The sequence below is a fragment of the Chelmon rostratus genome, chromosome 13, assembly GCF_017976325.1.
Source record: "Chelmon rostratus isolate fCheRos1 chromosome 13, fCheRos1.pri, whole genome shotgun sequence".
Lineage (NCBI taxonomy): Eukaryota > Metazoa > Chordata > Actinopteri > Chaetodontiformes > Chaetodontidae > Chelmon > Chelmon rostratus.
In genome coordinates, this window is record NC_055670.1 from 11,315,541 (window position 1) to 11,330,159 (window position 14,619).

Here is a 14,619-nt window from a genome sequence, read left to right on the forward strand (position 1 = left end):
GTTGACTGTTATTGATCGGGGTCAGAGGGTTCCCTCTCCTCTGGACTCTGGAACTCAGTGGGTCAACCGAACAAAGTGCGAGGCCATTGATTGTATCTACAGCCTGATGCATGGTGCACGGCTAACATACTGTACAGCAGTGTGTATGATTGTACACAGAGAGCTCCTGTGTGAGGTAACACCGGTTCAAAAAGAGGAAAACCCTGTGAGTTAACATCATTTCATTTTAATCTTTCCATATTTAAATTTTAACCTAAAAGCTCAGTTGGACATCTCAGCAAATAGAGGCATCTAATTGGAGTCATAAAAACGAGTATCTGTTGAGTTTACGCCTTTTGTTTATCACAAAGCAACACATTTTTATTAAGACCTTAACCTTAATAATACTGCTTTAATACGCCAGACTACTAATTTACGCATATCATGTGAACTATGCAGACTGCTGAAGTTGATTCAACTAGAAATCCTCAACACAGCGTCCTCTCACTTTGTCTGAGAAGCTTTCAACACATGAACAGTGCCCGTTTTGTAGTCCGCAGAATGCCAGGGAGGCATAATCCTCTGAAAATAGCCGGACGTGCTGCTGCTTTTGTTGTTACTTAAATACAGCAAAAAAAAAAAAAGAATGTTTAATATAATCTAGTATTCATGTTCAGGCATAAGAGACACTTTTGGCAAAATCGTGCACACACAGTGTTCTTAACTCTCATTAATTTCCCGCTTTTCTCTCACACTAGCCTTCTCAATTGCGGTGCAGTTGCTATGGCAACCCTGATTTCTAGCCTCCCCCCTCTATCTCTCTCCCTCCCTCTCTCAGACCTCACAAAGCAGCTTCCCTAAACCTTAGTGAATGATGGAAAGTTGTTTCCATCTTAAACGCAATTATAAGCTGCAAATAATTTTCCTTTCATATGCCGTCAGACGGAATTGATTGCGTGAAGGCCCCCCTGCATCCTTCCATATTCAAACAGCAGTAATAATGGACTTTGATGCAAGGCTGTGTTTGGTGAAATGGATGGTATTTCCATGTGAGGATTAGTGTTATTGATTAGTTTATAATCCCTGTGTTGAGCATTAAAAAAAAGGATGATTCATGCAGCCTTCTTAAGAAACCTACCATGTGTTATATTTATGACAAATGTAAGATTTATGGGTCCTGGCTTTACCCACAGTAAGGTATGAATAGCAGTATTGGTAGGATAATGTAATTACAGGATTATCCATATGTAGATCAAGAGCTGATGTGGTCACTCCTGTCTATTTCAGGTGATATATTTGGGTCGTTTGGGTTCACATGCCGCGACAACAGGTGGAAACTGTTTAAGAAGCATCTCAGCCTGTTTTATATTCAATACAAAGTCCCCTCTTGTCTGAATACTACACCAGTATTTTCTATTCAACTGGTAGGTAAGCCCCAGCTGATGGAATCTCTGCACCACAGTGAGAAGTCCATTATCATGTATTAATGGAAACCCACTGTCAGTTCATATCTGTGTCACCCCGGGCCATCCAGCGATCCATGGCGTGTGTCATCACCCTGACTTATGGGCTCGGTGAGGAGAAGAGACCGTGTTTGTCGTTTTCTTTGATCTGATCTGCGACCGGGCGCATAAAGCATTCTCATGTGCTTGTGCCTCATTTTGTCTGTTGTTTCTTCTTGAAAGGCATCCGTCTCTTCATTTCTCATCTGAGAAGAAAGCAGCATTGAGTGCGACCTCATCAACAAATGCATGAGAATGTAAAACAAAGCCATCCTCCGGCTCATACATGACAGGAGAAGTGGAAATAAAGTAAATATAGTGCACAGTCAATTTTATTGATGTACAGACCAGTAAATAACCTTTTTTTCATGGATAGCATTCAAGAAAGTTCTTCACCACAGTATATCAGGAGCGCAAGGACCATTAGCTGCTCTGTACCATGAATGTTATGCAGATCTGTCCTTCACTGTTGAATCCATCGTCAAACACATATGCCACCATCTAGCAACGAACACGGCGAGTGAACAGTCCACAGCGTAGGTTGAAGAAGTATACAGAAAGCTTTTTTTTTTTTTTAATAAACATAACCTTTCCTCCATTACAATAAATATTTCATCAGACTAAATCTACAAAAACAGCCTCAAACTCTAAAACCATATCTAAGATACCTGGAGTATTTACCTGGAATATAAATGAATCCATGTGGCTGTGGGCATATGACGACAATGAGAAATGCAGTGCGTGTTCACAGTTTGGAGGCTTACCTATACACTTGCTCAAAAGTGGCCGATATACTCCATGAACCTGGCCTTTGAAATATATATGACAGCATATGATGTTTATTTAACAAATTATTTTAGAATGAAAAGGAACATTTGTGACTTTTATAACATCTGAATAAACTTACATTGACTTTAAGTGACATCAGTTGAATATAATTTATAATACACTTAGAGATAAAGGAAACGACGAGAAGTACCTTTGGATGTCCGGCCACAGGTAGAAAAGATCAAACGGTGCATTCGGCTCCGATGGGCCGCTAAACAAGAGGAGACGCTTGAAAAAATAGAGGACAGCACTTCATCCCACCAAATCTTTGATATCTAAGGCCTCAGGTATTTCATAAAAACGCAGTGTCCAATTCCCTATTCCAGATTTTCATCTGCTTTGTTCGAACTCATGCCTGAATCATGTGCTGCTGCCTAATGTCCAAAGGATGCATCTGTGTGTGCTTTCTGCTTGTATATTCTATACAGTTGCTGCTTTTTTTTTTTTTTGTATAAACAGAGAGACAGTGCCGTGACAATAGTACAATATAAAACAGTCCTAAGCATCCTTGATAAGAAATCCCCTTTTTGCAATCACAAAAAGTCTTTGAGGGTGTGTCTAAGCTACCTTTCAGTTACAAATCCAAATGGAATGTTTCTTTGTTGCTCGTTTGATGTCAAGGCAGGGTTGATTCAAAAAATAAATAAATTTGGTCCGTCTTCTCCAGCATGTTACTAAGCCTTGAGTTAAAACCACTTTCCCAGAATTGCCAGGAAATATTACGCAGCAGTACAACACCAAGAAAAAAAGCATCTGTGTCTCGAGAGCTGTTCACGCTTTATCAGAACATGAGCATTACCGCACGAGGCATGAACATTACACATTATCCCTGAAAGAACACCGCCATCGCCGCCGTGGTGCCTCTCAACGCACAGCCTCCCATCGCGTCTCACTGTGCTCGCCAAGCATTTCTCAATCTGAGAAATGGAAAATAAGGATTTGTCAAAGGTCAGTGTCTTTACTTTTTGTGGATGTCCTCATGCCTGATGATCTTGTAGGTGACCCAGTAGAAGACGTTGAAGATGAGGAAGGCCAGAGGAAAGGCGGCCCTGGAGATCGTGTCTATCCTCTTGGCTCTGTCCACAAACCTCTTCCTCATGGTGTCCAAGTCCTTGGGGACGGAGGGTTGAGGGTTCGGAGCTGGAGCGGCGTTCTTAACGGCTGAGCCGTCCTTTGTTGGCAGACACTGACTCATATTGTAGCCAGCAAAATTAAAGCGGCCTTCACGCATATCATCATCCTATAAAAAAACACAGGTGGACATAATGAACTTACTGATCCTTTCAAAGGACTGCAGCCTAGATTTACTGTTATACTTCTCTGGCTCAGTGTTACTGTGGCACAGTGAACTTATATAAACATTAATATTCAGATATTACACTTCTAAACTGGAACAATAATCCCCAAGATAACCTGATGCACTTCAATGATAAACCACTTAGAACAACAGGGGGATGAATCTTAATCAGGCAGCTAATAATAATAAAGTTCTACCACTTCAATTTCCAATATAATGAGTCTACAACACTGCAAGCAACTCTTAGTATTTTTGGTCTATTCTGCATGCAGAACATCTACTAAATGTCAGTACATCTAGGAAAAGGCATCCAGTGTTGCCCCTCTTGAAGTTTCTTCCCTTTTGTCTCCTGGTTAAAGTTGTTTGGGGGGACTTATCCTTATCTAAGTCATGGGTCTAAGGATAGTCATTGTTCTATGAAGGGGATAAATAAATGAAACTGACTTAACAATTCTTCCTGAAGGGCACATGAATATTTGTATCAAACATCATGGCAGCCCACCCAATAGATATTGAACATTCCACTGAAAAAGATCAATCTGGTGGTGGCCGGAGGATCACCAGAGTCAATAGGATACATAATCTGGGAGCCGTGGATGTCTGTGCCAATTCATCCATTAGATGTTGAGACGCTTCACTGCATTAGTGAAAACGTGTGGGTGGCACTAGAAGAAAAGTCAGAGGATCCACAAAATCATCAGGATCCATCATCTGAGTAACATGAATATCTGTACAAAATTTAGTGGCAATCCATCCAGCAGTTGCCCAGATATTCCGGTTCGGACCAAAGTGGTGCGGCTGACCTCTCGACATTTCCATCCCCAGAGCCATTAGTGTGGCTCAAAAAGTTTGATAACCAGCCAGCAACCTTGTAAAGACTTTGAAAGCCTACCTTGTGATTCCTCCTTTGTCTTCGCCTCAGGCGAAGGAACTCTTTCTGTTGCCTGGAGACAAAATTAACCCCAGCATATTCTAGCAATGCAGCAAATACAAAGAGCAGACACACAGCCATCCAGATATCAATGGCTTTCACGTAAGAGACCTGGGAGAGAAAACAGAGTTCCTCTGTTAGATCCTGCGGGTTGACAGCATCAATTAACAGTTCAAATGCAGTACGACTTTGTGCTTTGACTTGAAATATTTCTGTTAGATTCACCTGTGATCTGCTTTTCTCCCTTTATTTTGCTAAATATTTCAGTCAACTGGGACTTCTAAATGACTGTAATTGTACGTAATGTTTTGCTAACAGATGCATGAGAGCTAGTAATGTCAGTGGCTGCACGGCCGTTAACTGTGGGAGATAATTCCTGCCTTACTTCCAAGCAGACAGAGAGCGGTAGTATTAGTTTGTGTCTTCAGCCCTGGTTTTGATGTGTTTCCTTTGAGAAAGTGGGGAAGAAGCTGAAAGCCTTTCCTGCTCATCGGCGTGACCGCGTAACTTCATGACAGCTGATTAGCATGTGGAGAAAACAACTCAGCTTTTTGAGGGCACTTAAGGCATCCTGAGTTATTGTTTTCTTGAATCGAGCCTCTCAAAGGCTCCTCTTGAAATTTTAATCAGTGTACGTGTCTTTTATGTAAGAGCCTCTGACGTGGCCGAGGCCTTCGGTGCTCGCGTGCAGACTGATGAATGGAGAGTGATTGATCATCAAGATCTGACTCTCAGTGCCAGTAGTGCCTTTCACAACATGCGCATGGAAATTCGCCCTGATTGGAAATAAACTACCGCAGACCACCACTGCTGTCGATAACGTACACACGCTATAGGCGGCAACGGCTTCATCGCCAGAACAAACATGTTGAGCGGCGTGAATTGCAGCAATCAGGTTTAAAGAGCTGCGCCTTTACGGTTTAATCATCTCTGAAATAATGTGATTCTAATCCACATCAGCAATACAGAGGCTTTCACATAATAGATATTTGAAAAAGACAAAACTGTGTCTCTTTCTAAGTACGTCGAACAGCCAGCAGCAAACTATCAGTCATTGCAGGCTCATGCTTCTCGTCTTCATGTTTGGATCGTTCATTTGTCTTCATGTCTCACGCAAGTGCAGAATATTGCTGCCACGTCATGCAGTGAAAATACAGTCGGGTCTTCAGGTCCCATAGCTGTGTATAGACCTTTTAATTAAGCATCAATGCACAGTCACAGGCACAGGCACGGAGAAGGCAGATTATTCTAATGCGTCATCACATTGATTACTCTGATGCAATTTAGTGTCGGTTACATTAGTTTAGTGTTATGCATATTATTGAAATGTAATGTGTCAGAATGCAAATATGTGTGTATGTATATATTTTGACACGTTTCCTGAAATTAGATTATTACATGAACGTGGCACCACTAGAAACAGCAGGTGTACAGATTTACTTTGTACTATATTTACACCATACAGCCATTGGGCAAAGCCTACCTAAATATACCAATTAACCTTTTCATCTAATAAACAAAATAGGTGGTCTGTCCTATTGGTGATGCTGTCACATCATCTCTTTAAAGCAATCTTGAGACTTAAAGGCATTATTGTACACAGAGAAACGTCAAAATAACATCTGTTCTTAAATCTTTTTTTTTTTTTTTTAGTAAAGTTGCTTCTGTCTCAGAAAAACTTTACACACAGAACATCATCTGCTCATCACGGAATTGACCTCAACCTGTAACAACATAACACAGTCATGAAGTCGTGTATGGCTCTTTAATGTCTGAACATCTGAGAACTCAAGTTCAACATGAAACGAGTCAAATTATTCATATTCTCTTGCTTCTTCTTAAACACTCAAATTAGTGTATTCCCTGTCACTCCCTTATAAACGCATACAGTCACTGGTGCATGCCTCTGTCTCTGTCTCAGTATGCTCCACCAGTAGGAGCTTTTATGTGATTTTGATTGAAACATAAAGGTTTGATGCATGGTACAACCGTGATTCCCTAAAAAGTTGGGACTCTGTGTAAAACATAAATAAAACAGAACTTGATAATTTGCTAATCCTGTTTGACATATGCTCAACTGAAAACAGCACAATATGTTTAATGATTGATCTCATCAGCTTCATTGATTTTTGTAAATATCTGCTTATTCTGAATTTGATGAAGCAATACGTTTCAAACAAGTTTGAACAGGAGCAACAAAAGACTGGGGAAGTTGAGGAATGCCCCAAAAACACCTGTTTGAAGCACTCCACAGGTAAGCAGGTTGATTGGTAACAGGTGATAGTGTCATGATTGGTTATGAAAGGAGCATCCTGGAAAGGCTCAGTCGCTCACAAGCGAGGATGGAGCGAGGTTCACCGCTTTGTGAACACATGATTGTGACTGCATTCTGTTTAGCGTCCCAACTTTCTAGGAATCAGGGTTGCAGACCTGCCGTGGAGGTGACTGAACGAGGCTCACCTTTGGAAGAGAAGCTCTGGAGCCGGAGCTCTGGGTGGTCATGGTAAGCACAGTGGTGATGCCCAGCGCCACTCTGGCAGGAGCTGCATCCATGTTGATCCAAAAAGACACCCACGAGAGGATGACGATGAGGAGGGACGGAATATACATCTGGATCAGGTAGTATCCCATCTGTCGCTCCAGATGGAACTTAACTTCTATACAGGTGAATTTACCTGTTCAAACAGCGAGAAACGCAATTCAGCTCCCAGGAGAAGTGTGTAAAATACAAACAGCATATGGTTGTGTGTGTGTGTGTGTGTGTGTCGCCTGACCAGTGTTGTAGTGTTTTGTACAGTAGCCCAGCTCCTTCTCTTCCTTCATGATGAACTGCGGCAGCGTGAGCCCGTCTGACACCTGCACCGCACCTTTCTCCAGCCACTCGAAGATCAAGTCGTTCATGGTGTAGCCGACTGGAGGCAGAGGAGAACAGACGGGTGAACACGCGCAGCGGACACTCGCTTTTCAAAGTGCAGCCAAACCAAACTGAGAGCGCTTACAGCTTTCCAGCTGCATGGTGCAGGTTTGGACGTCCATTGGGAAGTTCTTCAGATCCATCGGGCAGGACAGAATGAGGGTCAACCTACGATGCAAGACAAAGTCAAACACACACTGAAGGAATATATTTATCAAACCTCGCACCAGCGGGCTCACACACAATAATTTGCTTGAAATATTAGATCACAGTTGGTACTTTTTTTGGTGGTGGTCTCTGTATTGTGTTCTGCTTCTGTCTCCTGTGTGATAGCCTCTGACACTCAGTATCATGTAGGATTCCCTTCAGCAGGTTCCTATCACACTTTCATTACTGCAACTTATTGTGTCTGTGATGCGCTGTGGTCCGCAGTCCTCTCTCGCCGTCATACCTCTCATGAATGGCGAGAGTCACTAACCACCTTTCATCTCTCCCGTTGACCCGCTCTGCCTCCACACCTGAGCACCGCTCAGCCTCGAGCTGCTCCCTTAAATGGACTCGAAATCGATCTGCTTTAGATTGCATCATCGCAGAGAAAATTGAATGCTGCGTGTGATTGAAGTCGCATTGAAATGAAATGAAACATATTTTCATATCTTGTTCTGGGTTTTGCTCAAATTTTAGGCCATTAAAATGTCACGCATCCTGACCGGCCCACGTGTTGCAGACTCTTCCGCGCAAACACAAAGAAGGGCTCCCATTTTCATCTTCGCTTCGGATTCTCAACAATGCCCCTGAGATTAGCTTGGCCTCTCGCAATCAGTGTTCCTTTATGAAAAATCTACATCGCACATAAGGATGTACTGGAGTTCAGTGAATTATGGCATTTCAAAGGAGTGATTATAATGAGATAAAATCCATTTAAAACTGTATCTGTTAGGTTGACGGTCTTTGATGTTTGAGAGGAAATGTAGGAAAAGCAATAAGTGAACATGTCCTGAGGTGATCTGTGCATCAGAGCTTTGGATTCTCTATAGTCTCTTTTATCCATCAGCTCTGATTCCCACCTCAGCTGTAGACATACAGTGCCAAATGTTGTAAACTAGGGCTACAGCTAACAATTAATTTCATTATTTTCTATTATTTTCTCTTTTAATCACTTGGCCTGAGGACCACCAGCAGTAAAAAAAAAATCACAATTCCCAAAGCCCATGGTGATGTCTCATAAAATATCTGGTTTGTTGATAAGCTAGAACAAGGAGGCAAAATCTTCGCTATTTTTTGGGTAGTGGAGGCCTCTGGCTGTCACCTGATGCTGTAGAGGACAGTCCCATCCTTGAAGATCCGCAGCAGCTTGTTGTCTGTGGTGACATCATGGAAGTTGGCTCCTTTCTCGTTGGCAAAGAAGAGGTCAGGCTTCCATATGGAGTCCAGCATGGATGGGTCCAGGTCGAGGGAGGAGTCTGGGTATTTGCTATACGCCAGCCGAGGGTCATTCCACTTCTGCCGCAGGAAGATGTTCACCCTGTAATCCTGCGGAGACGCCAAGTTGTTCGGGGTTATGACAAAGGCATTGGTTTTTAATAGATCATAAATATATTATTTATTGTTTAATATCCTTTTGGGGAGCTAAATATGAAAATTGCATTGACAAAATAATGTCTTCATGATTATTCTAATGCACCAAAATGCAACTATCATAGATGACAGCGAGCAAGCATCTGTTTCAAATATTAACACCAATATGTGCCCATGTTATTTCTTGAGTGGAAGAATGTGAGTACACTCACTCACTCAATTCTGACTTACTTTACTTGACTATACAACAGATAGTTGGCTTGAAAAACATGAAGCAGTCTTATAAATGATCGACAGTATATGAAGCACTTCAACTGCTTCAACATTAAAATGCTGTTTCCACATTAATGTGTATATAACAGTAATACAGCAACAAAACAGATACAGCACTGCTCTGGAAGGGACCAGTCTGCATAATCAATACTCTTACTCTTACATTTTGCTGCTAATACGTCCACATAGTCACATCCACTCAATCACAAATGTGCTAATACAAACATGAACAACACATGACAAATAATAAAATGGATGATGAGATCTATATCATCAAGCAATATTACCATCTTGGTGTCTATATAATGTGATCACATGACCAGTTTGATGATTATCTATGATTACAAGTTGCATTCACAAAACACCGACCTTATAATAACTTTTCTGATTAATCGTGATTTTGTAAGAGCCATTATAGAAGCTAATGATGGATTTACAAGATGGGGAAAACTCTGACAGTGCAGTTAGTAGTGCAACTGGAGTGCCACAAAGCTCAGCTGCTCAGAGTAATTGATATGTCATGATGATGAGAGACCCTTATGTTGTTTGACATTTCATCAGCATATTGGCGGTTCCAAATATTTGCATGCGTGTCTAAAGCTGTGTAATTCCCTGGCAATCTCATGAGCTGCAGCTCCTGCGCAAATTAGCAGCCTTAATTCATGATCTAAGTAGTTATTATCACTCATTATGAATCCTTTGATCATGGTGAGTTTCAATGCAGCGTCACAGGTTTTATGTTTTTACCCCTTTGGCAGTTGGATGCCTTCACACATTGCACATTGTAGATCAGCTTGTTTGAAAGCCCCGGCCCCCCACCCACAGTTGCTGGCTGCGCTTTAAGTGACTTACTGTTAGGGATTTATTGTATGAGTTAGTCAGTCTGAACCAACACGTGTGTGACGGCACAAACCGAATTTGAATGGTCAGACAACAGATTTATGTCTGTGTGCCTCATGGATCCGCCAATAGACTCTTTGAAGGCAAAAACAAAGCGTTTCTGAGACTGCACGGACACGGCGATGGTAAATGTTTCACAAAAAGAGAGATCAGGTAAGAAAAAACAGGATGATTCAGTCGTAACTCCTGAGCAGGGGTCAACGCTCGACTCACCATTGTAGTTTCTGCTATAGAACCAAAGCTGTTGATAAATATGTTGCAGGTAACATTAACTGGTGGACCTGCAGGTTGAGGGATAGATAACACATTGACACATTGTAGAAATCAGCCAAAAACGCCAGAGGAACTCACCATGGTTGTCTCTGTGACAGAGCCGAAACTGTTGATAAAAATATTGCATGTAACGTTTACGGGGGGACCTGTGAAATGGAATGACAGTGACATGACAGGGGAAAAAAAGCCTTTAACCACATTATCGAGGACGACCGGGTTTGGGGCGGTGAAGACGTTTCAGGAAATTTGGGTCTGTTGGTGCACAAGCTGCTGTTTCACCGTGTGTGTCAACATGCATTAATACCAGCAGGCACTTTTTTCTTATTTGCTATTTCATAGGCGCTCCAGGAGGGGATGGTGACATGTTGCATGCTTTGTTAAACCAAAAGGAAAAGATCACATAAAACAGGAGAGGACTCTCGTGTGGCTTGGAGACCGAAACGTTGGTTTCTACTTTTTGCTTTACATTCAAACTGAATACAATAATCTTATACAACATTTAATAGTCAAACTATGTTATCTTGATATAATCTTCAGAATTATGCAATGATCTCTTGAACGGCTTTTGTGGTTAATGTACTGGAAGCATCTATTTTTTTTTTTTTTACATCCTCTCTTTATAAAATCAGCAGAGGATGCATGCACATGCAAACAAACACACACAAACAGTGACTTAAAGCTGCAGCAATTAGCCGAATAACCAATCAGTAGATCGACAGAAAATGGATCGACTATAATTGATTAATCGTTCAGAAAAATGGCCAAAAAAAGAGCTTATAAACAGTTAATGTTTCCTTAACCCTCTACAATGTTATGAATAATATAATATCTTTTAAACTGGATTTTTGGAAACTGTGATGGAGATTTTTTACAATTTTCTGTAATTCTGTAGTTGTTCTGTAATTTTATTGTATGAAATAATTAATCAATGGATCAAATAAGGAACGTACAGCTTATTTGATCATGAAAATACTTGTCAGTTGCAGCCCCGCACTAATTTGTTAGTTCCAGTATGAAATCCTAACCTTTTCCATCCAACTCTGTAAGTTAAACGAACCCAGCGTGCTCTAATGAGTAGTGTCATTTTTACTCCGCAGAGTGGCCTGAACCGCAATCTCCTTGCGAGGCCTGGCAGGTTTTGCCATTTAGAGTCACAGCAAATCTTTTCTCTCGATCTGATAAGTGAAGTTGTAAGCCCTTCCCAGTGCCCTTCCCCCGTGCTTTCCTCATCAATATTGCACGGCGCTCGGTATTAATATTTGCCTCAGTTTGTCGACAGGTAGCTCACATTTAACGGCAGAGGCAGAAAAATAAAGCAGCACCTCCTCACAACAAACTCAGCAAGGAAATCTAGGTCAGCCTTCAGAACTACAGTTCAACGCTCTCTTCAAAGTATGACTAGCAGGTTCGAAACCGAAATCATCTGTTTACATCGCAGCGGGTTCATGCAAAAGGGTTTGTTTTGCAGCTAGAAGATGCAGAGACGGGGAGCTTTATCTGCCCTAAAATACAGAGAGAATGCAGATTTCACCAGCAACATTCAAATCCCCTCGCCTTCATCCTCATCCTCTCTTTACTAGCTAGAAACAGTTGCCTTCGCTTCATCCCTCCCCCTGAAAATGCCAGCCGGCGTTAAACAGGCTGTCCTCCTCCCATCAGATGGAGAGGAAAAAGGATCTGGGCCATGTGTTTCTGAGTCCTGCCTGCGCCGCGCTGTCTGGCTCTCTCAACAACTGGACTCCTCCAAAAACACCAACAAATCCCAGCCCACCTGACCCGGCCCAGAGTGGGCCCGGGCCCCGGCGGGCCGGCCCTCGTCCTCACTCAGCCCGGGTCCAGTGACAGACGCCGTGTCTGTCCCAAACATCACAGCAGCAGCAACAGAGGAAGTCAGTAGCCTGCAGCCGTGCCACGGGGGCACCATCCATCATGTGGCCTGTCATGGTGGCATCCCTGTCTGCAACTGTGACATTTACAAGCCCTTTTTTTCCTAAATGATTATCTAAAGGAGCTACAGATACTATCTGACATAATTTGACCAGATGGAAACAAGCGTGCGATGTGGCAATAAGGGGTTAGTTTATGATTTCATTCAAGCCAGCACAACCATGTTACTGTCAAGTGAGGTGACTGATTGTTCTTATCAAAGGCTGGCAGCACAGTATCTTGGCATCAGATAACAGTCAGTGGATCTGCAGATAAGTCAAAATGTCAAAGTCTGGTGGGTTTACAGGATGCAATCTAAGTGCTTTGGAGGCTCTGGATAATGTATTCTGCAAGCAAAAATGCACCATGTGCATCACATGTTGGTTAATGGTGGTGCTTGAGTGTTTTTTGGAGGGTAAATGTAGGACTCGGTGTGACGTGAAGATTTCCAGAAGACAGAGAGAAACAAACCTTTAAAATTGGGTCTGATGCGAGCATCGTACCCGGACGTGCGACCCATGAGTGAGTCCAGAAAGTCTGATGGAGACATGTTGGAGGATGATCTGGAATCGTGCTCCTTGGCATCTGCAACCCTGGAACACACACACACACACACACACACACACACACACACACACACACACACACACACACACACACTTTATCAAACATAAGTCGTGGCAGAAAAGCAGGAGTTTAACCGTATCTGTCGCCTAGCAGCTGCCTGGGAGTGATGGACCAGCACAGGGAAACTAGAAAATGCGTTAGAGAGCACACACACACACACACACACACACACACACACACACACACACACACACACACACACCAGACGAATCTGTTGTGATTTCGACGTCGCAGGCATCTCCTTTTATCGAGGAAGAGCTATATTTCTGTCACATCATGTCTGATCGCCACACACATATCGCAGCGTGCTGCAATTTCTCATGGAAGATCACAAGAATACTGTCATGATCCACAAGAGTGTAAAAAACAACATCAATACGTGCGTAAATGTCTGTTAAAAATATTCTAGCGTTCAGGAGGTACTCATGCAGACAAACCTCCCATCTGAAAGAGTAACTTTCTTCAGCCCTAATCACAAGCAGCACTCAAGCAATTACCAACTTATCCCGTGCAGGATAAAGTCGCTGCCAATTTCATTAATTCTTTAATTAATCATATGATTAGTTATGGAAATATGTCATATTCAGAACTTTAGGGAAAAATACTTTGATCTAAATCGATAAAATCGACCTGTTTGGTAAATAAATTGGCCTACCTGAAGTTGTTTGTCTCCATGAAATATGTAAACAAAGCTGCCAGAACCTTAACGAAGGAGCGATTCATTCCTGGTGGGTTTCCCATGTGCTCACTTTTTTATTTCTGCCATATGTTTACATTGGTCAAACACATAATCCAAACAGGGGCGCCGCTCTCTTCCTGACCAGGTCGTGGGCGTCTGGGTGTTCGACTGTCACACAAAAATACAGGAGACATTCCTCAACGCAGCCACGGATCACAGTTTAGTTTCATGAAACTCTGACTCCCAGAAACGGATAACTCGGAGCGGAGGTGTGCAGAGACATCAGTGCGTGCGGCCAGACGAGCCGAGAGGGTGAAAACTCCAAAACGCAGCGGCCGGAGGCTGTTCGCCGGCTCAGATCCCGCAGCTCGCTCCGTGAGGACGGACCCGCTGGCTCGTGTTGTTACTTCTGAAGTGAAATCTCTCGCAGGTGGAGCACCGTCCTCTGTTGAGGAAAGGGAGTGGAACGCCTTGTCTCATTTCAGCACTTGGACAGCTCCCGGTTCCGTGACGCGCAAGCGCACGGCTCAAAAGTGGCGAACGTGAGTTGGTTCTCAATAAGTGCGACAAACGAGGGCGGTAATCACGAGAAACACATTCAAATATTGTCCCCAGTGTGTGTTACATAACGAAAGGTGTCAGTTTTAAATGTTGCAGCTTTTCGTCTCACGGGATTGCGCGCGGCTGCGCATCCGGATGAACTGGCTTTAGGAACGTTTCATGTTCTCCAGTGGTGTAATTAAGTACACTAAGTTATATGAGTATATATTGTTTAGAGTGTAATGCAAATCTACACCCTCTAAAATGTTACACGAAACGCACACATGGAATAGCGCACAGGTATAATTCCTCATGGATGTAAAAATACGCATTTATGCTTTGCGCGAATAACGCAGGATTGACTGGGTTGCC

General features: G+C 42.7%; 1 protein-coding gene across 2 annotated transcripts; it reads right to left on the bottom strand.

The window, feature by feature from the left end:
* Positions 1–3,267: 3,267 nt before the first annotated feature.
* Positions 3,268–13,769, bottom strand: glra2 (glycine receptor, alpha 2). 2 transcript variants are annotated; one of them, XM_041950629.1, is made up of 9 exons: positions 13,684–13,769; positions 12,873–12,994; positions 10,416–10,483; positions 8,761–8,984; positions 7,537–7,619; positions 7,312–7,449; positions 6,998–7,212; positions 4,499–4,648; positions 3,268–3,549 (listed from the first exon to the last, which is right to left on the bottom strand). In XM_041950629.1, exons 1-9 carry the CDS (start codon positions 13,767–13,769, stop codon positions 3,268–3,270), a joined length of 1,368 nt encoding a protein of 455 aa, XP_041806563.1. The 2 variants fall into 2 exon arrangements, with proteins under 2 accessions (XP_041806563.1, XP_041806564.1); XM_041950630.1 differs by lacking the exon at positions 10,416–10,483 and adding an exon at positions 10,554–10,621 and having other exon boundaries at positions 13,684–13,751.
* Between the last annotated feature and the right edge of the window lie 850 nt (positions 13,770–14,619).

Bases quoted from the DNA above. Each gene is read 5' to 3' on its own strand.
- glra2 (XM_041950629.1), bottom strand. From the start codon at position 13,769: ATGGGAAACCCACCAGGAATGAATCGCTCCTTCGTTAAGGTTCTGGCA. The intron at 7,450-7,536 runs GTAAGCGCTCTC...CTCTGCCTCCAG, and splicing joins CACCATGCAGCTGGAAAGCT to TCGGCTACACCATGAACGAC. The intron at 7,213-7,311 runs GTCAGGCGACAC...CTGTTTGAACAG, and splicing joins TACAAAACACTACAACACTG to GTAAATTCACCTGTATAGAA.